The sequence below is a fragment of the Corvus moneduloides genome, chromosome 3 (genome assembly GCF_009650955.1).
Source record: "Corvus moneduloides isolate bCorMon1 chromosome 3, bCorMon1.pri, whole genome shotgun sequence".
Classification (NCBI taxonomy): domain Eukaryota; kingdom Metazoa; phylum Chordata; class Aves; order Passeriformes; family Corvidae; genus Corvus; species Corvus moneduloides.
This window is the reverse complement of record NC_045478.1, coordinates 93,890,486-93,917,205: the sequence shown is the minus strand read 5'-3', so window position 1 is coordinate 93,917,205 and position 26,720 is coordinate 93,890,486. Positions and strand designations below refer to the sequence as shown.

General features: G+C 39.2%; 1 protein-coding gene across 3 annotated transcripts in view; it reads left to right on the top strand.

Moving 5' to 3' along the window:
• SOCS5 (suppressor of cytokine signaling 5) overlaps positions 1 to 24,753 on the top strand; it is a 34,348-nt gene extending 9,595 nt beyond the window's left edge. For 2 of the 3 annotated variants that reach the window (XM_032102800.1, XM_032102798.1), the window contains exons 2-3: positions 14,529 to 14,620; positions 17,001 to 24,753. In XM_032102800.1, coding sequence (XP_031958691.1) covers positions 17,013 to 18,623 — 1,611 coding nt within the window. In that variant the 5' untranslated portion in view covers positions 14,529 to 14,620; positions 17,001 to 17,012 and the 3' untranslated portion in view covers positions 18,624 to 24,753. Of the gene's footprint in view, positions 1 to 7,392; positions 12,400 to 13,350; positions 13,446 to 14,528; positions 14,621 to 17,000 lie in introns of those variants that run through there. The other variant, XM_032102799.1, reaches the window with a different exon arrangement.
• The last annotated feature ends 1,967 nt before the right edge of the window (positions 24,754 to 26,720 follow it).

The following is a 26,720-nucleotide window of genomic DNA, read 5'->3' as shown; positions in this document are numbered from 1 at the left end:
GTACCCTGTCTTTTTTCAAGTTATTCTGGATTCAGAGAGGACAGTAAGTTAGCAGTTGTTGATTTAAGAGTATGCTGACATCATGGATGACATACCTTCTTCTCTTCTGCCTTGCTTGTTTACGTGCCTTCCTTTAGTGTCTGGAGGGGCTGAAGAGGCAACAGTGGCGCTCTGAGCAGCAGGATGACGTATTTTAGTCATTCAGTAGCGTGTGAGAGTACTCAGCTGATGCCTCTCTTCTGAAGGATGTTTAGTTCTGTGGTTTCATTAATCACTGTAAGTTTTCCTAATGCTCAGGATGCTTTTCTCTTTTCTAGAAACATCATAGTATTGCTATAAGGAACCATCCAAAGGAAACATTTTGCAAACATAGCAGAGTTTGTTGTTAGCATGGAAAAATAGTCTTGGTCTTTGCTGTTGGAAACCCTTGTGATTTGTGTATAGCAGAAATTATGGTGGTGTTACAGATACAGCTACATATGAAAATATTCTGGTTTTTGATTTGAGACAGGGATGAAAGCCAAATCTGGAAAAGAATGTCAATGTACGAAGGTAACTGTTACAAAATCTCACTAGGTGGGCCTACCAGATATTTGCAAATCCCTTAAGTGTTGCTGAATCCAGTGCTCCTTATTTTTGGTTCCTACTTATTTAGCTTTGCATGTGTTTTTTGTCTTTTTACTAATTTTAGAGTTGAACCATGTATTTAGCTCTAATGGGAAGTGATACCTCTTTGCAGGAGCTGAGCCTGGGGCTCAAACAAGTACATGTAGAAAGTTGCTACTCAAAAGGCTTTGCACAAGCATACCTGTCCTATGTGTGCAAGAGTCCTATGTGTATTCATGCACTCTGCTTGTTGTGTGGGAGTACACAGAAGGAAGACAGACTTGGGCCTCCTTGGTGAGGAGCAGCAGCAAAGGAGTGTATCATGGAGTGAGGGAAGCAGAATTCTGTGTCATCCCTGCCGAGCTGAAGTTGGCAGTGTGTTGGCAGTAGCACAGCCACAGGTGCTGTGGTGCCAAACTTGTGTGTGATCCCTACTCTGTAACATAGTGCCAGCCTGGTAAAAGAATTATTTCTGCTTTTGCATCTTTCTCCCTTCTCATCAGGTAGAAAGGACATATGACTGTGGAAGTCTGCCGTGGGAATATGTTAAGTCCTTGAATCCAGAGGAGGCCAACAAAGCTGGTGCAAGGCTTGGAAGCAATGTCCTGTGAGGAGCAGCCAAGGGCTTTGGTCTTGTCTGGTTTGGAGAAAAGGAGGCTGAGGGTGACCTCATTGCTCTTTACAGCTCCCTGAGGAGGGGAAGTGGTGAGGGAGGTGCTGAGCTTTTCTCCCTGGGATCCAGATAGGATGTGTGGGAATGGTTCAAAGCTGCTTCAGGACAGGTTCAGAATGAAAATTAGGAAGCATTTCTTCAAACACTGGAACAGGGCACCCTCGAGAGGTGGTCAATGCCCCAAGCCTGTCAACATTTCAGAGCCGTTTGGACAATGCCCTTAAAATGTGCTTTAACTTGGCCAGCTCGAAATTGGTCAGGCAGTTGGACCAGGTGATCACTGTAGGTCCCTCTCAACTGAAATACTCTATTCTGTAGAAGAAACAAGCTAAAAAAAACCCCAACAACAACCAACCAGTGTTTAGACAAAGGTAACTTTGTACCAAGTGTAGCTGTGTTCAAAGGTGTTTCAGTTTTAGGCTGGTGCATGTATTGCTCCTGACATGATACTTCAAATAGCTTAAAATTGTCCGTAGTGGGAGTTGAACAGTGGTAACTGGTTGTAAAGAGTTAGTGGCCATGGGTGTTTCTGGTTTTATTTATATATGATTTGAATTTAGAGAGAATGTCCAGGACTGCTTGTAGGAGAATCAGAAGAGTGAAAAAAACAACCTCTCCTGGTTGTTGTATTTTCTTACAGTTGAGGTGGGGTTTTTACCCTCTTCAGACTCTTTGAGGGGTCTTGTCTGGTCCTTATGGACTTTAGATTGTGCTTACTTTAGGCCTAAAAGTCCTCTATTTTCAGTATTAAGAGAATCTTGTCCTTGTATATGCCCCTGTTGCTTCACTTTCCTGTTTGCTCCCTTAGGATAGAGTATGCCATTGTATGAGATCAAGGCTGTGAAGTCTTCCAGTTGAGTCTGTCTCTGAGGCTTGCAAAGGTCACTCTGATTTACCTTCAGATTTCTTCTGGAGAAAACAAGATGGCATAGAGTGTTAATGTTACCTGATGTCAATGAGTAAACAAGTAATTAGAATTTTTAGGAAGGAAGATAGTATTATGTTTTATTTGTGTTTGCTGGCTCCATCCTGTGCTGTCATTCACTGAACCTGACACTGGTCATCACACAGATAACTCTGAGTGTGTCTAGCTGTTCACCCAGCAGTTTGCATAATCAGAATGGACAATTTGAATGGTTTGATTTTGTATCATTGACAAAGCATCCTATTTTGTTATGCAGCTGTAAACTTCTGTAACAAAGAGCATTGCTGCTTAAGTGAAAATGGGAGTTCACAGAAGTCTTTGTTCCCACTGATGTTCTTCCTTCATCTGTTTCTTCCACAGATAATAGAAAATGTTGGAAAAATGTTAAGAGATAATTTATAACTTTCCTGATCTCTAATCTTCTGGACCAAAATACTTTATGCCTTTCCTTTGCCTTGGGTTTAATTTTGTTTAAAGCTTTTTGCCAAAATTCGTCATCTGTTTTCAGAAACAAAACTAGAATAATTGTGCCATTTTTTATGTCAGTCTCTACTTTGAAATATTGTATTGCACCTCTGAACTGGAACATCCACTTGAAATTTGTCAGTGGGCAGTATTGTTTTAATTTTACATGAAAATCTGTCAAAATTAAGCCAATTCTCTTCTTGAAAATTTCTGATCTGGACATGGCAGTTTTTTGTTTTGTTTTGTTTTTTGTGGGGTACCCTGGAGACTGTGTGCATTCTGTATGCTCAGCAGGATTTTTCTTTCAAGTACATTTCTGGACTGCAATAAGCTGTGCAGAGCATGGGAACCAGAATTGTCCCAAGTTAATTGGGGGGATTGAGTGGGGGTCCTATGGTACAAAGCCAACTGGGAAATCTCTGAGACAGCCCTGACATGTGTCAGCTCCAGAATCATGCACTGGTTCCTCCTCCTTTCCTGTCCCATCAGCTCTACAGTATCTCCAGACTCCTAGCAACGCTGGTATTTTGACCGTGACTTTGACTGTGTTAAGAATTTTTTTTCAGAGAAGTTGAGGTATCCATACTGGGCTAAAGCTTGGCCTCTTCTGTATCTGAACACATTTGTTACTTCTGGGCATAACAAGGATGTCACTCCTCACGCTCATGTAACTGTGGTTGTAGGGAGGGTGCTCAGTCACTTCACACAAGCAGAGTGTATGCATTTGGTCAGGACTGGTTGCTGTGACAGCCAAAAAAAGCTCAATGTGGTTCTTCACAGACCTTCACAGATAAAATCTCAAAAGACTACTGGGCTGATGAACCTAAAGGTATTTTTCTTTAGGAGTTCCAAACTGGGCCAAGTTCGGCTGGACTTTTTTAAGGGTAGCAGAAGATACTCCGCACAAAGGCTGCACTTCCTGAATTTATAAAATGAGGAGGTAGCTTTTTAAAGATGGCCAAAATGTAACTTTTTTTGACATTTTTCCTACAACGACTTAGACTTTGAAGAACTATTTTAGGTTGCTACCCAGCCTATGAAATTCTGACCAAATCAGAAAGCAGTTGAATGTGTCTGATAATGGGAAGCATTAGGTGATAGTAGTAAATAAATTATTTTTTAAAAAGGTAAAAGAAAAAAAATGTTTTCAGAAGCATGTCCCTCTTACTAGGAAAAGACTTAGGGGCCAGCAAGTACACTGACTTTCTTTGCTGTTTTTGAGGTGGCTAGTTTAAACTTCAAGAAGGATGGCCTTGCCTGTTGACACAGTACAGCTGAAAGTTTCCTTTTTAAAATGCATTTCCCCTGTAGCAAAATCCATGTCAGTTATGTAGCCATTTGCAGCTGTGTGAGAGAACTTTTCCTGAGTTTCGCTGCTGTGCTTTCTCTGAACCAGCAGCAGAGCCCACTGTGGCAGGGTGAACTTCTCGAGAAATTGGTACCTGGTGGATCAGGTGTTTCTTTTCCATGCTCATTCAGTAGAGGAGCAAACAGACAGATTTTGCAGAAAGAATGTTCCAGTCTGGCTGCTTATCAGAACTCTTACGAAGATAAATAATTTTTCCTCAAGTCATGACAGATTTTAAATTATGTACAGGTTAATTTTGTATGTCTGTGTGCCACTGGTGCCAGTACAACCAGAAATTTGTAGCCTTGTGTACAGTCAAACATGAGACAGTGTTCTGGGGTTTTCCCTCCCTCCCCTTACCTAAGTGGCAGACTCCTGCCAATCTGTAGCAGAAGAGTTTGAAATCTCTGAACTTGCACAACTGGTTTTAGTTATTTGGACCCTTCAACTTTATATAATGGTTCAAAGTGTGCTCAAGCTGTGACTAATCATGAGTATCTTAAGAAAATTTCTTAGTTTTCATCTATTTTTGAATCTAGAATTTGGAATTCTCATTCTTGTGATCACCATGCATGTTTTTCTTCAGGAGTTCCTGGCCACTGTGTGACAGTAGCTAGATGTGGAAACTGCCATGTCTCATAATGACGGGTTTATTATTTTCTACATCAAGAATCAAATTCTTTTTCGTCATGGAGGACAATTAAGGATCACAACTTCCTGAAATCATTTATTGAACAGGTTGTTCCTGTGTCTTGAGAATGTTTATGAAAATGTCTGGTCTTTCAAGTAGCAGTTGAACCATCTTTTTCAAAAAATAAAGATGAATATTTCTTGTATTTTTATGTTTAAAGTTTTTCCTGTTAACAGTGTTACAGTTCCTGATCTGAAGGGTACAGTGTTTTTCTAGGTGGGTCTTAGTCTTGAAGCTAAATTTTTTATTTTTGCTTTACAATTATGACTTTGATTTAATCTTTCATTTAATAAAACATGCTTCTGGTTATAAGGGCAGTGTGAATTAACATTAAGGAGTGGGTTTCACAGAAATGGCTAAACCTGTATTAACACCTCACTGCTACTGGTAGACATGGTTCTTTTCCCTTTCTCTGTTTGCATAAAACTCTGGAGATTCTCCTGCCCTCATGCTATCACTGGTTTCTTCTGGCTTCTTTTTCCTAGTTGAAGTGCTGTTTGTCTGTCTGGTGCTTCCACCAATTAGCTTATGGTGAGAATGGAGGTCAGATGGGTGTTGGAACTGATGCAAAGGGATGGGAGGGAAGCAAGAATATCCCTTTTAATAGGAGCAAAACAGTGGTAGATTAGTTATCATGGACTATCTGTTATCCTTGGGGTGCCCTTTCTGTGGCTAAATTCTGTTAATGAGAAAACCTGGAAAGAACTGTACTCTTCAATAGCTGCCCTCTGACAAGTTTATCACTCAGTTATCATTGATGCAGGTTTGCTCAATTTTATGTGGTGCTGCAGACTCTTCCTGCATGAAATGCAGCCTCTTAAGCCATTATAATCAGAATCCCAGAATAGGTAAGGTTGGAAGGAAGGGTCTGCAGTGGGTGATCTGGTCCAACCTCCCTGCTCAAGCAGGGTAAACCATTCATACAAATGAATCTCTGCTTTCATAGGGCAAAAGAGCATTACTGCTTTTATTAGTCTCATGCAGCTGGTAATGCTGTTGTAAAGATTCATTTTGCCAGTCTGTTCCTTTGCTGCATCTTCTTGGAGCTCCTGCAGCCTGTAACTTACATTCATCCATATCAGATAGGAGCCCTTGGATACTAAGCAGCTTGCCAGTACGGAATGAGCTGGTGTGTAGGTGTTCAAGTGGTATCATAGGTTAGTGAGTTGTCTTTTTAGATAGTCTGTTTTCCTAGTGATTAATAGGAATGCCCATTAGCTAGCCAGTGGATTAGTGATTCGTGACTAGGTCTTGCTGCAACAATCCTTAGTGATAACTGGAGTCAGCTTTTGGATTGGATAGATGACTTCAAAAGACAAAGCATTTATATATTTTATTTTCAGGAGAATTTAGGAGCTAACCCAATACATATATTTTTCTTAGAGAATTCTCATCCTGTGGGGGCTTACTTATTTAACATGCACAGGTGCTTCTTTGCTAGAATAAGCATTTCATTCAAATAGTTTTTATTTAACTGGTTGCTTTATGTAAAACCAAGAAGATGTAGCCACATCTTGACAATCGTGCTGTCCTATTTCATCCTACTATGCAGCAGAGTCTAGCTCCTTAAAGATAAGATAGTAGTGTAATAATCTAGTTAGCACCTCAGTTGTAATGGACTGAGGCAATTCATGCTCTTAAGAGGCAAGACCTGATTTTCTTATCAGTGATTGGTCAGTCTCTGTAATGCATGTCCTGTGCATATAGTCATAGTCTTACATTTCTGACCATGGGAAAGGTTAGATTGTTCTACTTGACTTTATGGTACACCTTGATCCTGTGTTTTGAATCATGGGCATTCATGTTTTGCATGGCACAAGGGGAAGTGTGGTGTAGGTGGGGTTTTTTGTTTGTTTGTTTGTCTTGGTTTGGTTTTGGGGTGGGGTTTTTTGATTGGGTGTTTCTGTTTGGTTTTGTTGGGTTTTTTAAAAAAACACTGAGTCATGAAGCTCATGAGTAGAGACCAAGAGAGCCTCTAGATTTACTCATTAGTAGTCTTTGAATATAAATGGAGAGCAGGTATTGTAAAGGGCTGGATCCTTTGCTGTCAGACAGAGAAACATTCCTTTGCTATTGCTAGAGCAGTAACTCTAAACACAGTAGCTTGTAATCTTGCTATGCTGAGGATTTTCCTTTTTAAATATTGCTGATGGATCATTGTATTGGTACAATGATATGGTATTAATATCATTAGCAGTTAAAGGAATGTTGCAGTCGTTTCTATGGTGTGTCCAGCCAGGAGCAGAGTGGCACACTCTGTGGCTCTCGGGGTGAGTTTGTTCTACAGATACCAGTGGTTTAACTAGCAAGCGGTTCCATTGCAATTTTTTGTTCCCCCAAGCACCATAATTTGGCATTATTGCTTATTGATGGAAATGTCTTTCATACTGAGACTATGTACAAGTGCACTTCCAAATTTCCAGGGTTTTAAGATATGGAAACGTTTGTGCTGCTCTACATTGTTAGAATTCTTGACTAGCAAGCTAAAACGCCCAAAATGTGAAACTTGGCAGAGGCATAGTCAATGTATTTGCTGAGCAATTTGCTTTGAAGAAATTTACTTCTGACTTTTTAATGTTTATACTTACACTATCTTGCACCAAAAAAAATTCTGATGTATGTTGATGTTATGTATTTTATATATATCAATTTTTGTGTATGTTTATATATAATTAGACACTTGTTGGTTCAATAATACAAATTCAGCTAAACATACTAAAGGAATTTTTTTTTGTCCCTTAGTCCTAAGAAAGATCTGCCTACCTCAAGGGCTGAACCTGCAAGGCTAATGCTTTAAGTTTTTTTAACTTGAGTTTTAATAGTGTGAAAAAAATGAGGGCAGAATTTCAGAAAGCTTCATGTTCACTGGTCATGACTCTTAGCAGAGGTCAAAATATGTTTAAATTTTTTAAATTTTTCTGGAAATCCCACTTAAAATTCCACATGCGTCCTACTTCTAGCTAGTTTCCAGAATGTTGGGGATTTTTAAACCTTTTTTTTTATTATTACTTTCTTTAAAGATGCACTGTAATTTGCTATGTTCATAAGTTTTTGTTGCACATGCTTTATGTGTGCAATGTACAAAATATCCAGAACAGTCTTCATTTTGATTTTCTGGCATATTAGTCCATAATTTTAAAGTTACAGTAACACCTTTAAGTGAATTTTTGGTGGCATTAGAAAACCAAAATTTCAATTCTACTGCAATTTAGTGATGGTGGTGATGTTGCAGTTGGCTGTGCTGCAGTGTGACCCTGCACAGCAAAGGCTTGGTGGGTGCTCAGTGGCAGAACTTGCAGGTACAGAACCACAAAGCACAGGTTTCCTTCAGCTGGGAAGTTGCCGAGAAATGTTTGTAATAGCTCTAACTGGGTATAGTGTAGGATAAAGTTGCCTGTGGATTGAAGTGAAAACATGAAACAGGCTAGACCTACTGGCAGCCTTCCAGCTGCTTCTCCTCCTTCTTTGCAGGGTTTATGTTCTTTTACCTTCCCCAGGCCCAGCCTGGGGAACCAGGTGCTTGCTGCCAATTAGTCTTGTCAAGACAGCCCAGAGCTTCTCTTGACAAGCCTGACTGCTGACAGCAGCTGTGGGGTAGTCTTAGGCAGGATTTTAACTCCTTGCTTGCCAAATGCTTCACAGGTTAAATCCCCTGGTCTCATTCTGCAGTTATTCAAATAGGCTTCTATTTTATGAAAGTATATTCTATACAGAAGCTGATCTAAGATTTCCAGTGATGCTGTAGTGATAGAGTTTACTTGCCAAACTTCTGGCATGAAAGAAGGTGAGTTGGGAGTTAAGTCATTATGAAGGTCACTTTTTAAGTTTATGGATGTTATTAGAACAGTCCATCTCAGGCCACCTTCTACTTGCTGTACAGCATATCTGTAGCTGGCTGACAGCCTAGGCTGTTACTCTTCTCAATTGTTATGGTTCTAGAAACTTGAACTTTTGGGTCCATTTCACTTAACTTTTAGAGAAGGGGTGCTTTATTTTATTTTTCTTGCTAATTGCATGAATAGCAATAATGCTTTTTTCTATGTGGTCACCACTGTAGATACATCACTAGAGAAAGACCAGTACAACTTCGGTTTTATCAGTTGGTAGGGGGTGGCAGGTAGCTAGTTTGTGTTGGAGAATATGATCTTTTGCTTGGTCAGGTTAAAAGGACACATGGGAAGTGGCTGAGTGCATGAGAAAAGCTCTGTGTACAGGAAGTGCCTGTAAGCTGATGGGGGGCACAGGTACAGTGGTGAGGGAGAGGTATTAGACAGGCTGTTGAGGTTTTGAAAAATGTAGTGAGAAGAAATAAAGCTGCTAAACCAGTATAAATTGATCCCAGAACAGAAGAAATGTGTTTGGAAAACAGGCCATTTGCAATTGAATGAAATGCTCTGTTTACAAAATATATTAAATTGGATGTTTTTACTGAGCTAGTCAAGGATGTGGGATGTGATTTGACTCATCTTTTCAACTTTGCTTCCAATTTCCTTTGCTTTTAGTGAGGCACAGCTATTAAGGTATGCCTTTTCTTAACTGAGAGCTCCCAAGAATTACATACAAATAACCATTGTATCACTCTTTGTATCAATTTGAGACCTATTTATATTTTAGAACTTTATACAGGAAGATATGCTTCATTAGTGTTCTTAGAAGTGGAAACAAATTCTTCTCTGCTAAGGGAGAGCTCCATAACTTTTCTCAGGGTACTTATGGCTTTTGCAGAGGTCATCAAGAGCGCTGCTGTACTTAACTTGAACACTGACTGGAACCATTTATTCTGTCCACATGAATTTTAAAAAGGTGTAGTGGCAGCTTCTGTGTGAGAAGAGTTAAACATAGCAATATGCAAAACATTGCACTAGGTCACACGAAGTTCTCTTGCATAGCAGGTACTTTACCTTGCTAACTTAATGCTTGTTCTTTTGTTTTTTCAAATGTTAAGGTGAAATTGACTTGCCTGCTTAGGGTGTATGGAGGTAGTTTAAAGGAAACCGCTTCCATTTAATGTTGCTTGTGTGGATTTACATGTTACAATGAGTGGTCACCATCAGGATATTGCCTAAATGATTTGTAGGTTTCTTGACTTGGAATTAATGTGCACCATTGTCTTGAATTTGCAGTTTCTAGTGTAGAGATCTACCACTATGTGGAGTTCTTGGTAAATCTGTAGAGTGTTATTTCTGTTTTAATATCTGAAACTCATGTTTGCTCTGATTGTTGCATAATTAGAAATACTAGCTTTGTTCATGATGGTTGTGTTATTATCTACTAGGCTTGTGTAAGTAGAGGGAAAGGAGTATTTAAAAAACAGTTGTCTTTAGTTTTGGTTCAGTGCCATTACTTTGTTTGTCCATTGATGGCTTGTCTGCTTCAGGGATTTTAGATTTTCTGAACAGAAGAGAAATGGGTAGAACTGTACAGTACTTTTCAATCCGGGGTGAGCACATACAGTCCCAAAATTGTCCTTCTGGAAACCCAAAGCCTAGTAAGGGGCTTGCAAGAATGTTCCCACTGTTCAAAATCTTGAAGCAGTACTTTTGAACTGAAGTTACCAATGTGTAGCTGCTTGGAAAGAAACTGGCAGAACATCAGCTGTCCAGGCTAAGACTGCTCTTTGGTCATTGTGAATTTGCACCAAGGAGGGGGAGGCGTTTACTTCTTACTCCAGGTTGGAACAATGGCAAAATATCATTATTTTACTTTGACTTGACAGTTTGCCAGCTTAAGTCCTTTAAACTCGCAGCTTTCCTTGTGTTTTAGCAGAATGCATCAAGCCAACTCAGAATTTTATTTTCGAAGTAAAGGTTTTCTTTCAGTGGCTGAACTTTCAATGCAAATGTTCAAAGCAGCATCTTGAGTAGAGTCCTAATCTCTCTCTTTGCAGCCAGAGCCCCACAGCTGGTTAATATATATAGGCTTCAAATGGAGATTTCTCTTCAAAGTAGTCATCCAAGGACTTAATAACTTCAGCAGAACTAACCCGTGCTGCTGTGGAAGGAAGCAGTCTTGCCCTGGCTGCTGCTTCCTCCCTCCTCATCTGCTCCTCCCATGTGTTAACTTGAATGTTTATAGAGAAGTCATAAACCAGATGGAGTAAATGATTGAGACTTTTTCTGAGAATTCATTTTAGTCTGGATCAGTTCCTTGAGCTGGTTGTCTGAGCAGCCATATGGTGTACAGACCACCTCCTGCACCAGCACAGGTGGCCAGGAAGAGGCTGACGCCATTTCTTTTGGTTGCAGTGAGTGCTGACTTAGGCCAATTCTGTGTTGTTGGAATTGCAGCTCAGTATCCTTTACTTCTTTTCTGGCAGGTTTGAGTTTTGGTTTGGGGATTAAAACCTTCATATTCATCTTCCTACACAACTGCACTTCCAGTTTATCAAAGCCTAATAGGAAAAAACAGTAGTACTTTATCCTAATAAGGCTTTCATGAGCACTTGAGACGCTTGGCCCCTTTACCCTGTTTAGTTAAAAAAATAGCAGGTACCTTTTCCTTCCAGGCCTCTAAATCAGCTCTTTGAGCTGTCTGCAGTGAGCACATTTTTGAGTGTGTAGAAAAATGCATGGTTCCACTCGAGCCAACACATTCCTTGTTTTTCAAGAAACGTTATCTCTAGTATTATAGTAGTAGTTCATTATTTCTGGAATGTGCATTGGCAGGGAGGAAATTGCTTTGTAATCCTTGGTACTGCCCTTCCTTCCTCAAGTGCGTTACTTCAGACGTCGGGCTTTGCCAGCCTTCCTCACTTTGGATAAGGTTGAGGAGCGTTGATGGGACCAGCTCCCTCAGTGCATCCCTACAGCAGGAGCCTGTAGTGAGCACTGGCAGTGTGCAGATAGGGCAGTGACCTCTCCAGCAAGCATCCCTTAATGGAAGCAAATGTCTTTAATAGGTCTCTTGTCACTGCTAAGCAATCATTTTAAGGACTGATACAAATAGAAGCAGAGTTTCCCTGCAGTCTTGTCCCTCTATGGTCCGTGGGGGCATGCACCAGTGTCATGGAAGGTGGCAGCTGGTTTAGCTGTGCCAGCTCCTGCTAGCATTGAACTGAACAGTGTGCAAGGAGCAGGGAGACTCCGATTTCTCTCCCTCTCCTCTTTTCCTTCTCCTGTCAAGTTACTGGGTTTTGACTTGTAAGAATTGTCTGGTTTTGTATTCCTTCAATGTTTTGACCTTGTTATCTTTCAATGTTTTGAAGCTATCATCTTACAAAAAAATCAAAACAAATCATCTTGTAGGTTTTTGTTTTTGAACCCGTTCTGTAAGGTATCATACTTTGTGCAGTGTATCATCTTTGTGAAGATGGTGCATTGTTAGGAGTTAATACTTTGAATATAATAAACCATACTGAGTAATTTTTAAATTGGGTGAATTGTGAGAGTGGATTGTGCTCTTTCAGACAGAGCACAGCCTTGACTTTGAATAGTCATCCTACGAAGTCACAGGCAGAAAACTCTAGCTAGAACTTGTAACATTTCTGGAAAGAGTGGTCTGAGTTTTCACAGTAATCTGTTAATGTGTGGTACTTTAAAACTACAAACAGGTTGTAACTGTAGCTTTATTGTGTTGCTCAAAATTTTTGTTGTCTCATCATTTGTGCACTCAGAATACTTGAAGACTACACTCCTGCAAACTTCAAGCCTTTGAATGTCTAAATTTACTGCAAATGGGAGTATAGCACTAAGGTACTACTGCTCATTGCTTCTGTAATCCCTGTAGAGTGCTTATTATCTGTTATTTTTAAGATCATTTATGCCAGTTCAAAGTAGATAGAAATAATTTTTAGTTGAAAAGAGATTTTGTTGCGAACATCAGTAGAACTTGTATTTTTCGTAGAAAAATAATTGGGTTTTTTTTCTTAGAAAATCTACAAATGGTTGAATTCATTTTGTGGATTTTGATGGAATGAAATTGATTTCCTGTTTAGGCTAGAATAACCACTGGCGGTGCTCCTTTGTGAAACTAGGATGGCTTTAGAACCAGTTCAGAAACAATTTTTATTTTGTCAAGCTTAGTGCTGCCACAAGAAATCTGTGAAACCACACATCTGTTGCACATTGAATTAAACTAATTTAAAATCACTAGGTTGAATTTTAAATACTTTACCAGTGACTCAAGTTTTATTCTAACACAAATCTGAGATGTTTAACTGAGACAATTTGCCCAAATTCAAGAAACTGTTTTCCATTAGGGAAAGCTGGTTCCCAAAGAGACTCCCTCCTGGAGCCACCTGGCAGTTTGTCCAACAGGCCATGTCAGCTGGCTGGCAACGGTGATGTGATAGGTGGTGCATTGACTGCTTGTGTTTCTGAGCAGAACTGAGAAGAATAGTGATATATAAAGCTAATACCATTAAGCATGACACTTCAGGATAAGCACCCATGTGAGATTTTTGTATTTTTAATGAGATAAAATGGTGAGCATGCAGCCCCTTTGCCACCTGTGCCCAGTAAAACAGCATCACTGGTTTTGTTTGGAATGAAGACAGACTTCAGAGGGCTGAAGGAGCTAATGTTTCAAGTAAGGTTTAGTTTAAAGTTGGATAGCCCTTATTCTAGCAACTTTACCTTGTGTTTGTGCTGTTAAGGCCTTGCACTGAACCAGTTCTAGTAGGTTTGACTGTCTTGTGTTTGTAGGCTTGCTAGGAACATAATGCAGAACAAAAGAAATGAGAGTAAATGTTACAGTTGCAGAAGAGCTGTGCTTGTGCTTTGATCTTCGTTTGGTATAAGTAAGTACTTTGTACTTGTCACTCTGTTGCTCTCTGAAAAGGTTACTTTTATGGAATCTCAATAGCAGTAGTGAGGCCTAACTTTAAAAATGTTCCAGCAATTCTAGTGCTTCCAGAGGTGAATGGAAACTGGTAATACTTGTGCTTTTCTGTCGTTGCTCTGGAGTTCCTACCTAGGTATATTAACTTTTAATATTCACCTAGTGATTGCCCAACCCTGTAGCTTTTCATTGAAGTACATGTGCATCACATTTCAGTATTTTTCTTTCTGTTCTGTATGTAAAGCTTTAATGTAAGTTCCCAATGTTTTCTGTTAACTCTTATTGCTTTCCTGGGCTTGGTTCTAGCATGGAGAAGCAAATTATTCTCCTCTGTTCTGCTACTGTTAGATTTCTGACAGTGGTGTGAGCATGTTAAATCCCTCAACTCTTCTTGGATTTCTGAAAAACAATGATGATTATTTTAGGGAAGTGCTGACCTACTGTTTTAATAAAGAGCTTGTCTTGTATTCCACTTTCCCATTTTTAGAACTGTGGTTCATATTGCTCTTGCTTCACAATCATTTAACATCCTTGTGGAGAGTACAGCAGTTGCTTACCTGGAAAAGTAATATTAGAAAAGTGTGTATTTTTAGCTGCCTTTTGATTTGATGTAGCAGCTGGAAACAAGGAGGAGAGACAGTATGTGGTGATCTGACAGCACTGCCAACCACAACTTGGGAACCACTGTTTTGGACTTGAGACCGAAATGTGGAGAAACCATTTTGTAGGCCTGATTATGCCCAATGTGCCTGGCACTTCAATGATCCAGATACTGTGGCTTTGCTTTTGGTTGTCAAGAGTTTTATTTCAGAGTCCTCCCCATGACTGTACTTGACAAATGCTGTTAATGTATAAAAAAAAGTTCTGTGAAGCTTTTTGTTTATGTTAATATGCATTAAAAACATATAATGAGCAGGCAGTTCCATGCATACATTTCAGAAATAAGTAGTAAAATATCCCTTCGATGTCAGTGACTAACGGTAAATGTCTAAATGAAAAAATATTCTAACTATTAACAAAATTTCTGCTTTTCCCTTTGTAGTAATCATGTCCACAACTCAAAGAAGGAATCTAGCAAGTTCATGTTGAGGTATATTCCCAAGACAAGACACAGTGACTCATTTGCTTTTCTGGGTAAGAAAGGTATCTTTATTTTCTTGAGTGTGACAAAAAGTACTTAACCTTTTAAATTTAACTTTTGAAAAGTACAGTCTGTCAAGCCAGTGTGGTGGGGGGTTTGTGGGTGGAGTGTTTTGTTGGTTTTTATTTTTATTTGTTCTTGAAGCTTTCTGGGCACGTGTAGAGAACTTTCCACTCGTCTAACAGTCTTAAGACATTTTAGACTAGTAGTGCAAAGGAAGAGCAATAAAGAGCAATTTCAGAATAAGAGACACTGCTGAACAGCATAGGATTGTTTGATTAGAAATGTAATTCCAGTTCATTGAAACAAAAATGTGTACCTTTTCTAGCCTGACTTGCCAAAGGACTGGAGTTTATATAATCTCTCATTCCCAAGAATTTTAAACATCTCTCTGACTAGGAAGAGAATAAAAAACCTACAACTTGAGACAAAGGTGTAGAAGTCCACCTTATATATATTGTGTTGACAGGCTGGCAGCTAGCAAACATGTGCTCCCTCATAGTCAGCATGGATATTCTGAGACACCACGAACAACTATGATCATTGCAATGACATGATACGTGTTGGATGCTTCCTGCAGATCTGTATGTGGCCTACTTTAGTAGTTCTGGTGCTACTAGAATTTCTCCAGCTTGATCCAGACAACTCCAGAAAGAAAAACAATTTTAAGATTTTTTTATTTTAATCAGGAAGACATTCCTTGCTCATTTGTTTACGGTCGTTACATATACATGGAACTCTGTAGCATCTTCTGTGTGTAACATTGCTCTGCAAGTGTCTCCCTCCTTAGTAACTACTTGGGTGCTGTGCAGATTGTCTGTGTTGTAGGTAACTTGTACCAGTAACCTCCAGAGACTGTGAAGGCCTGATTTCCCCCTTCTCCCCACCTCCCTCATCCACACCCAGTTCTTAAGGTCTTATTTAATGCAGTTGGATGTAGATACTTGGCTCGTTGGGTTTGCTGGATCATCTGATGACAGAGTGAGAAAGAAAGCTTTTGTTTTCTGTTCCTATCGGTCAGGTGTTACACATTCATTCTCTTGCATGTTTCTCATGTAAGCTATGCCTCTGACTCTTGCCCACTCTCAGAGGATTCTGCTATAAGGTCGTGGGCTTACAGGTGTGCTCCTGTCTTAAGGACTTGTAGGCTGGATCACCAGAGTATTGCTTACTTGTTTATTGTCCACTTTGTCATGAGCCCCAGTGCATTCAGTGCTTCAGCTTCTTCTCCAGTTATGAACGGAAAAGAAATGCAGCAACAGAGGAATGTTGCTTCAAAATATGTTTCCAAAGAACAGAGCCGTTTCCATAAAGAGTTAAATTAGATGACGTATTTTAGTATTTTAAGTTTAGCACTTCTCTCAGAACTTAATTAGATCTAATTTAGCTTGGCATTGCCTGACTTTTTTTAGTACAGAATTAGCCTGTTTCTCTCTGTCCTAGGGCAGTCCTGTAATTTTGGCAGTCTTGTTCCAGTTATCAAACTCAGTTTCTAAAGATGCAGTTTCAGAATACACACTGCTAATGTTTTTATCTTTTTACTGTATCTTCATGATTCACTGTCATCGTGTTTCTGCTGTGGAGCTGCTTTCTTTTTAAGTGTTCTTACTAAAGATAGAAAAGCTCCTTGGGCTCTTTCATTCTTTTATATCTTAAGTAATAAAGCCAGACCGTTGGTTGGTGGGGTTTTTTTCAGCTGTTTCATATGGCTTATATTAATGTATCAGAGACTTTATAATTCTAAAATTGTCTTTTGATGATTGTCTCATCTAATAGTGATGAATGCCTTTTTCCCCCCTAAATTTCTATTCTTGTGCTAATTCTTTTAATCTTGCAAAGTTATATCTTGGAATTTATCTGGCCTGCAGCTGGAACTTTTGCTTTTACATGCTGTATCTGGACATTTGCAGTGTACTTGCTGGATTTTACTACCTGCTCTTGTAGTTTAGAGTGACTTGAACAGTTCTTATTCAGGATTTGTTTTACTGCTGCTTATTGAAGTTTATCAGGGAGTCATACCTTACATATGACTTAAAAATTCTTCCTAAAATGAAGAATTTTAGACTGTGTGTTTCCATCAAATATAACTATGCAGACATACTTACGTGCCTAAAGAAAAAAGGGTGGGCCTGTTTGTAAATGAAATATTTATAATTCCCTAAACACTTTCTTCATGGTGATTTTTCTAAATATAAAAAAGGTGTGATGCATATTGCTTCCACATAACCCTACAAAGACTAGGGCACTTGTTAAAATGTATTGCATTCAGTTAATAGTCATCTTGGGTCTGTAACTTAATTGATAACTGAAGATGTATCCTCATGTTTTTAAACTATATTTTTATTTTAATATTTCTTCTCCTCTTGAATTTAGATAACATAATCCATGGATAAAGTGGGAAAGATGTGGAACAATTTCAAATACAGGTGCCAGAATCTCTTTAGTCATGAGGGTGGAAGCCAAAATGAGAATATAGTTGTGAACTCCAGTAATTGCTCATCTGGTAAAGAGAAAGCTATCCAGATAACTGACTTGGCTCAGCAACAACCCAGCAGCCCTTTGAGAGAAAACATTGCTTTGCAATTAGGCTTAAGTCCTTCAAAGAATTCGGCAAGGCGGAACCAAAACTGTGTCACAGAAATTCCTCAGATTGTTGAAATAAGCATTGAGAAAGAGAATGATTCGTGTGTCACCACAGGAGCCAGGCTTGCTCGAAGGGACTCTTATTCTCGGCATGCTCCTTGGGGTGGGAAGAAGAAGCATTCCTGCTCTACCAAAACACAGAGCTCCTTGGATACTGAAAAAAGATTTGGTAGAACACGAAGTGGTTTGCAGAGGAGGGAGAGAAGGTATGGGGTGAGCTCAGTCCATGACATGGATGCGGTATCCAGCAGGACCGTAGGCAGCCGTTCTCTGCGACAGCGTCTCCAAGATACTGTTGGGCTGTGCTTTCCCATGAGAACTTACAGCAAACAGTCCAAACCTCTATTTTCTAACAAAAGAAAGATCCATCTCTCTGAACTAATGCTTGAGAAATGCCCTTTCCCTGCAGGCTCAGATCTGGCTCAGAAGTGGCATCTGATTAAACAACACACGGCGCCTGTGAGCCCTCATTCAACTTTCTTTGACACGTTTGATCCTTCCTTGGTTTCCACAGAAGATGAAGAAGACAGGCTGAGAGAGAGACGTAGGCTTAGTATTGAAGAAGGGGTTGACCCCCCTCCCAATGCCCAAATACACACTTTTGAAGCTACAGCACAGGTAAATCCATTGTATAAACTGGGACCAAAGTTAGCCCCTGGTATGACTGAGCTGACTGGGGACAAAACCGTAACACCTCCAGGGGGCTGCGACTCCGAAGAGGACACAACAACGCTTTGCCTGCAGTCACGCCGGCAGAAGCAGCGTCAGATGTCGGGAGAGAGCCACGGCCATATCAGCAGGCAGGGGGCTTGGAAAGTGCATACTCAGATCGATTACATCCACTGCCTCGTGCCAGACTTGCTCCAGATCACAGGGAACCCGTGCTACTGGGGCGTCATGGACCGCTACGAAGCAGAAGCACTTCTGGAGGGTAAGCCCGAAGGCACTTTTTTGCTCAGGGATTCTGCGCAGGAGGACTACCTCTTCTCAGTGAGCTTCCGCCGCTACAACCGCTCGCTGCACGCACGCATTGAGCAGTGGAACCACAACTTCAGCTTTGATGCCCATGACCCCTGTGTGTTTCACTCCTCCACCGTTACAGGGCTCCTGGAACACTACAAAGACCCCAGCTCTTGCATGTTCTTTGAACCATTGCTTACTGTATCTCTGAACAGGACCTTCCCCTTTAGTCTGCAGTATATCTGCCGGGCAGTAATCTGCAGGTGCACTACGTATGATGGAATTGATGACCTTCCTCTACCCTCCATGTTGCAAGACTTTCTAAAGGAGTATCACTATAAACAAAAAGTCAGGGTGCGATGGCTGGAGCGGGAACCTATTAAAACAAAGTAAATGGAAATCAAAATAAGCTTCTGGAACATGCTTTTTTTTGTGTATTACAGTTTAACTGCAGCAAGCGCACCGACGACGTCTGGCTTTTCTGCAATGTCCTATTTAAGCTGAGTGTTAGTATCCTGTCAGATGCTGCCTGCTGTTAATCAAACTAAGTTGTGATGCCTCTTGGAAACAATAAGCAGACACAATTCTGCACGTTTTTCATTAAGGCCTAATGAAAATATTTTTGCTAATTTCTAAATACTTTGTTTCCCTTTTATAGCTGTAGTAATTGGATGAAGAAACTATGAGGCATTTCCCATGGGGCATTCATGTAATGCTAATAAAGAAAGGCTTTATCAGAAGAGCATTTTTGCTAATATTTGAAGTATTTTTTTAAAATTCTCTTCTTGAAAACTTTCCTCTACTCAAAGTAATAATTTAGCTCACAAACAGGTTTCCAAATACTAGGGAATATTTTCTTTTAACGAAGAGCAATTCATTAGAAGCAGTCCATTAAGAGTTAATGGTGCTTTGATGCTAACAGATGAATCATGCTTTTCACAGTGTATAAGGTTTCCTAACCATTAAGACTTGAATATGCCTACTCAGTACTGTAATTCTGTTACAAACACTTGGAGATTTAAGTGGCATTGTTAGCAAAAGTAATACTGTCTGAGACAATTAAAAATACCTTCCAGTGTGAATTGCTGCTTCTGTGGCAGGACACAGAATTAGATTATTGCCATGAAACATAAGGTTGTGGGTTTTTCCAAAACAGATTTTGGTGGCCTGACTGCTAGTAACTTACAATGGAAGGTAATAGTAGCAAGAAAAAAAATGTTTAATTATTTAAAAGTTGTCTGATATTTTTATGGGGAACATGACAAGTGGTTGAATTATTATAATCAGAGTACAAAATCTGACATATCCAAAACAAATGTCAGGTTTCAAAGGTACTGTTACACTTTATTTGTAAATACCTTGCCATCTGCGCTTTTAAAAATGTTTTTAAGTAATATGCACTGATGATAGTTTCAACAGATTATTTAGAAACAAGATTCTAACTTCTGTTTGCTTATTTAATTGGAGATGGAACTTAAAGTAGTTCTGTCTTAGATATTTTGCACTAAAATTTTGTTGGAATGCCCTGACCCCTGTTTAATGTTTTGTACCGATTCTGAGTGCTCCCTAGTTTCTTTACCAGCTGCTACAGTGTGTTATTTCTTACTTCTCGACGGCAGTGACCTGTGCGAGGTAGGAAACATTTTGGCTGCAAGTACAATAAACGTTATTCTTGTATGCTACACTAACCCTTCTATTGATGTATTTTTCTGCTTGCTGTGCCTTGTTCTGGCTTTTTGTGCTAATAAAGTACAGTATGTTCAGTGTTATACTTGTATATCTGCTCTGTTTTTATATATTTACATAACTTGTAGCAGTTAATTGAATTTTTAATAGGCTTTTCTTAGTATTTAGGATAGGTAATGCACAAGTACTGTGCAGTTGAGTATTAGTTGGTCAGCACACCATATTCCTGGTTTTTGTTACAGCAACTTGACAGTGTACACCATTGAATAATGTTTCTGTAGTCACTGCAAAGTAGTGGACTTGTCTGCAGGCATAGAGCATTTTACAGGTTTTTGTAATGCAAAGGATAAACGTTAAGCAAAAAGCGTTCTAAAGTATTATTTATCCCCTGTAATGGTTGCTGAAGGTGTTTCAGCTTGTTATATAGGTAACTGCTAAGGTTAATATTTTGATACTCCCCACTGAGCAAGGAATGCTTATTCCTGTAAATTGACAGTACAGCAGCGACATTTGTTGACTTTTAGGCTATTTTAATAAATAGACGTACACACAAGCTGGCCAAATGTCCTGTTTTTACCAAAGAATACTGTCAATTTATGTTGGGGTATTTTTTTAGTTATAAAAAAACAAACTCAAGAGTGGAGAGGTGCAATTTTTGTTCTATCAAATATTTATCCCAAGCTGTGATAAACCAAAGTATTTGACAACTTCATCTGAACCTAAGTAATGTACATTTATGTTGGTAGAGCCTAAAGCTTTTTACATCAATGGTGTCGTCATTATTCCTGAATTCACAATGCACCTGAAGAGGAATGATTTAAGTAATTTTGTAATGACTGGAACAGCACTACATAAAAGCTCGTACTGCGAGGGGTTAATCTGAAGCACCCAGAAAGCACTTTAAAACATGTGTTTATATGCTTGTGGAAAGTTTGTGATCCCGTTATGCATTCTTTGTAGTAGATTATCTTCTTTCATGTGTTAAAAGACTTCAACTGTTAAAATGGAACTTTGTTTAGAATATGTAAATACTAAGTTTATGTAATTATGTGTACAACTGTGCTAATGGTCCCTTTAAGTTTTGAATTGTGTGTGTGTCATTGGATATGCAACTCTTGGTTTAAAAATCTGCTCTAAGCATAAAAAGAGGAAAAAGTCACCAGCATGAAATTGCACCTAAGTGTACCTTCACTGTGTTGTTCTCGCTGTTCCCTCAGTCAGATCTGAATGCCAGATGAGTTTACTAAATTCTTGCTTTCAATATTAGTGTCATACAGTCAGCCTGCAACCAAGCTTTGTCCCAGTGTAGGGACCTGTTTTTCGTTTACACCCGTTACAGTTGCTTGTCATGAACTAGCTGTGACATTGTCAATGTGGTCAGGAATACACATTCATCTAATTTTTTATCATGTGGTGGAATCTTTGGGAAAAAAAAAATAAAAACCCCAAACCCTTATCACAGAAAGTTTGCTCTTGCATTTGTGTACATAATCTTTATGGAGAGATTTCCTCCCTTAAAACACACAAAAAAGGAATGATCTATTTCTCTACAACTTTTTTTAAAGCTCTGCTTCACTGAAATATACAGAATAATTTGCTAGTGTGGTTATGCTAAAATGAATCACTTTTTAAATTATGGTGGACTTGAGTGTTGGCTACTCCAGTTGCGGTGTATTTCTTAATGAATATATTTTCAGTTCTAAAGGCATTAAAATGCTAGTATGTGGAGAACACAAATAGTTGATTTCTGGTTTGTGTTCCACATTCTGGTTTTGTTTAGAAAATCTTACACGTCTTAAAGAGGTGCACAAACCACAGATTTGGTTTTTTGAATTTAACAGTAGGATTCAATGTAAAAAGGTACACTTGTATTATTCCAGTCTAATTTGGTTATGTGACAGATGAGTTTTTGAGCCTTGGTCTTGTCAAGTGTTCTTTTGAGGTGATTTTCATTTCTGCAGAAAGAGCTATAGAAAGGGCTTACTCCATAGGAGGGTTCTGTGAGGAATCTCAAGATATTGTATATCCCCTGGAATTGGAGAAAGGAAAATATACTATATTTTAGTATACAGGAGGGTCTCTGAGTTTAGGATCTTTTATCAACTTTATCAGGTCTATGGTGTTTAACAATTTTAAAGGCGTAACTCTTGAAAATACTCATAAGGCAAATAGACACTTGTCTGTAATTTACTTGTCAGAATGGAACTTCTGAAGAAAATAAGTTACCAATTCATGTTTTGGATTTATGTACTTTTAGTGTGCATTTGAAGACTTGCTGCTTACAAAATGATAGTCCTTAACTCAGAAGCACAGAATTGTGAAAGGATGTGTCTGTGTATCTGTGGTGTTTGACAGTATGAGGTCAAGCCTTACAGAAGTCATTCAGATCCTTAGGTCCATATTTAACTTTAAGGTTCTGCACTACTTAGAAACAAGCAAAGATTCTGAATGTCTGTGATAAAAAACCTGATTGCTTCAGTGTCCGTGTGCAAGCCAAAATATTTGCAGAATGCTTTAAAGCTTGTCTCTGCTGCAGAGCTGCATGTAAGACAGAAGTTGTCATTGTCAGAAGTTGCTGAATACCAGAGAGATGTCTCTGCAGGGATTATGGTTCTTTTTTTCAAAGCTATCTTGAAATACAGTATTTAATGGAAAAATATGAACTGAATCTTAGTTGATTCTTTCTAAAATAGCATTTCTCCATTTAAGACTTTTAGAATTCACATTTAAAGTTATTGAAAGCGCTTTTTGAGCCTCATTTTCCTAAACTGTTGTTGTGAAATGAGCATGGATGTGCCTAACCTTAGTCTGCAAGTATCTGGCACATGTATATTTATATGTTAATAAGATGCTTCCAAGCATGTTTACATTCATGGTCTTTTTTGAAGCTACTGAAGTACACCAATATGGTGAGCATTAATGTATTGGAATTCTAAAAATTCTCTCTCAGTTTTCTGTCTGTGCATGGCATGCTTTGCAGTTAAAAAGACTATTTTATTTGTGTCTTCACCTGCACCTATATATTATGACCAGTTGATGGGTATGTTTTTTCCTGCTATTGTCACACTTGCCTAAACAGTTGCCTTCGGACTGTGACCAAAAGAGATTTTTCATACCTGTTTATTTTTAAATAGAAATCCAATCAGTTGGCTTTAAAAGTATTAATTCCTATGGAGCGTCATCTAACACTGCTAATTGCTCTCCTTTTTTGCAGTATTAATGTACAGAGAATCATTTAGCTTGACCATGAGTTGTATCTGCTGAATGTAGTTGACTTAAAATGTCTGAATTTTAAGCACTTTTTTTTATTGAAAGTGCTCATGATGAGGGCTTTGAAAAGAAAAAGGTTTGATGTTTTTATGTCAAGATACCTAAAGTGAATGTTTTGCAATGAGATAAGGATCTCTTGAAGATGCTTTTTAGAAGTTTTCCCCTGTCACTGTGTCTTAAATCAAGACTCTTTAAAAAAGAAAAAAACAAAACCCAAACAATCTCTTGATGACTAAAACCTTACAATCATTTAAAAACTGAAAAGAAATCTGGTGCTTTTACTTAATTTGCTTGCATGTTGCCAGACTGATTTAAGAATAGTTGCTTCAAGAAGCAAATTAAATCTGTTATTTCAATGAAGCATTGCCATTTATTATTTTATAAAATATTCCATTTACAAAAACTGTCTACCAACAGGATGTTAACCTGATACTGTATTTATTGTTATCAAGGTAACTATTGTGTGTATGCTTTTCGAGCTGAGTAAGTGTTCACTTTGTAAATTTGCATTAAGGCTACAGCTGTTACCAGCGAGGTTCCCTAGGGCCAACACAATGAATTTATGAGCTGAAGCTCCTGGTGCTTGACCCTTTTTTGTCTTCAGTAGGAAAAAAATGTGTGTAGCTCTGTGCGATACAGCTCGTGTTACAAATTTCCATGTTAAGCACACCGCTACGCTGACAAGCAGAAACATATCTGAACTTGCTTGTCTGGAGTAAAGCAACCTCTCTGACTTCTCAGCAGGAGCTGTAACTTGGTGGCACTTTGGCAAAGAGGAAGCAGAAGTAGGTTTTGCTCTTCACTGAGCTGCTGTTAAACTGAACACGGGGTGTGCTTCCTGTGCGATAAGGTATCTGAACTCCTTAGAGCCCTGAGAATTTTAATGGTGTTTGGAAGATGCAGAAGCACTTGGCTGCTTTGTCACTTCTTGCTTTTCGTACTTGTAGTTTTGCAAAAGCTTGAAGAGGTATATTTACTAAAATTGAACCTATGTAGTTACCAACTGTAGAAGCACTGCTTTGTAACATCTTTACAGAGACAGCAAATTCCTACACAATTATGTTTCAACTGTTTTGGGGAAATGAATAATGACACTGTGGGCACAAATTAATTCAGATTGCACTATAAACTTTCTTACCAGAAGCCTTCATTCTTACAAAGAACTATGCGATCCCTGCACAGAAACTGTAGCTTTGGTGGTGCGCTCTTTGGTAGATGTCCAAAACAGCAGCATCCGGACGGTCCCTGGACCTTTTCTGACATTCCAGCTGACGGGGCCTGGCAGGCCCGCTGGGCACTCGAGGAGTTGGCTGGCAAGCACGCCATGCCGAGCGTCACCCGATGCCAGCACCCTGTATAACTGTGCTGCTTTAGGTCTCCCTAGCTTAGGTGGTTTTTAACTCGCTGCAGCTTAAGTGTTTCTCCACCCTGCCTAATTCGTCTTTGTTATTTGGTTGCCAAACTGTCTTGCATCTTAATAGAGTAAGAAAATCATGTGATTTATGGCTACCCAACCAGTGTATGAAGTAATAGATGGCTCTGTCTTAATAAACGGGGTGTAAACTGCCATATTGTTTTCTTTTTATATTTGTTTTGGGAGCAAAAAGTTATGGGTTCAATGAGTTTATTTTAAGTCCCTGCTGTAAATGCATAGTTTTACAAATATTTAGTTGCACGTGTCAAAAATGAGAAGTAGTTAAATCAAAGTAATCAGTAACTCATGTTTGTTAGAGTCCATTTCTGTTTCATCTAAAATGCTTGAGTGAAGAGATCCACAGACTGATAGTTACTGTCTTCAGAAGCTTTATCGCTCTCTGAAGTTCATCAATTAGTTTAGCGAGTTTTCACTTAAATCTCAAGTGTTTTTCTCTCTAGCTGTGGGCTAAGGACATGTTTTTGTGACATAAACATGTCTTCTAGAACACAGCCCCCATGGGCACAAACTAAGGAACAGATGTCAATGTCATCCTGTGAGCTTGGAAGGGTTTCTCCTCCGTGCCTGATGGGAGCTGCTCCGAAAGCAAATTAGTGCAAACCCTAAAGCTAATTATGAAAAGTGAGCAAAATGCTGCTGGTGAGGAGTTGGAGCAGGGCACAGCAACAGCCGTGTGACAAGCTGAAGAAGTGTCGTGGGCTGCTCTGTAGAACTATTTTGGGCTTCTTAATTTGTTAATTATATATTTTCTAGACCACTGCTCCTAAAAATACATTTAGTCTAGGCTCCATTGGAGTATTTATATCTCATCATTGGTGAACTAATAGAAAACTGAAACCCTGAAAACAAACCAAGTGGTTTTGGCTGTTTTATATGGAGATTGCCCTTGCAGTTTTTAGCTTCGTTGGAACATTCGGAAGCCTACGTGTCTTAAACTCACCTGAAATAACTCACCTGAAATAAATCCATAATTGATTAAGAAATGAAAGTTATGGAAATTGATTTGCCTGTTGTAGTGGTGGGTTTGAAATATTAGGCTCTAATTCTGTAAAACTTACGGCAGATATCCTAATATTATATTAAGTATTTTATGTGTTTAGCTAAGGAAAATGCAGGCACAACAATACTTAAAAAGGGTTTCAAAACACCAGGTGATCTGAAGCTAAAATTCCTAAATTAGAATCAGTATCTTCTGCATCACTTTCCTAGGGAAGGAAATGTTAGGAGTCTCTTAGAAAGCTGTTGTGTTGTGACTTGGCAGGTATCTAGAATAGAACGTGTCAGTATATAGAATTAAGTGTAGGAGAGGCTCTGGAAAGAACGTGTCTGTTACACTAGCACAAGTTGTGCAGAGGAGAACACGTACCTGCAGGGTTTCTCTTGGGCTTCTAAGTGTCTGGTAAGCATTTATTTGGTTACCTAGGTCGAATGCAAGAGCTCCAAGCACAGCACAGATTGCTGAAGTGACGTTGCTGCCGCCAAACACAGAGGACCTGGACAAACGAATCCATAAGAAAGGTTTGTGTTGTCACTTCACCTCTGAAGCATCTGGTGGTGTGAGGAGTGTTAGTGTGGTCTCACATCTGAGCTTCCCAACAACCAATAGCTTGGGTGTGGATGAAATTATGTTGGCATGACTTGCTTGTGAGACTGTTTTCACTCTCCCGTCAGGTGTCCTGGGGTATCTGGGAAGTCAAGGCTGTAAACCTTCAGTAGGGGTTCCACAGCCTCTCCTAAAAAGTTAGCAAATGAATAAAAATTGCCATTTATATGGTTTCTAATCTTCAGAAGAACATTAGTTTTATATCTCACCTGTTACCTTAGTAAGAATACATAAATTCATCTTCATTTCGAGTGGCACAAAGACTTCACAAGGTCACAACGAGCTGCTTGGAATCAGGCTTGCTGGCCATGGGGTAAGTGGGATGTGTTGCTGCTCGGGTTTCCCTTTTGTGGAAGAAGAATGATGATACTTGATTCATCTGTGAAACACTTAGTGCTCTGGTGAGGAGCAGCAGGTGTGTGACACTCTCCCTTCGGCGAGCGGTAGACCTGAGGTAGGTGTGTGTCCACCCTCAGCATTTGCACTTTGTTGTTTT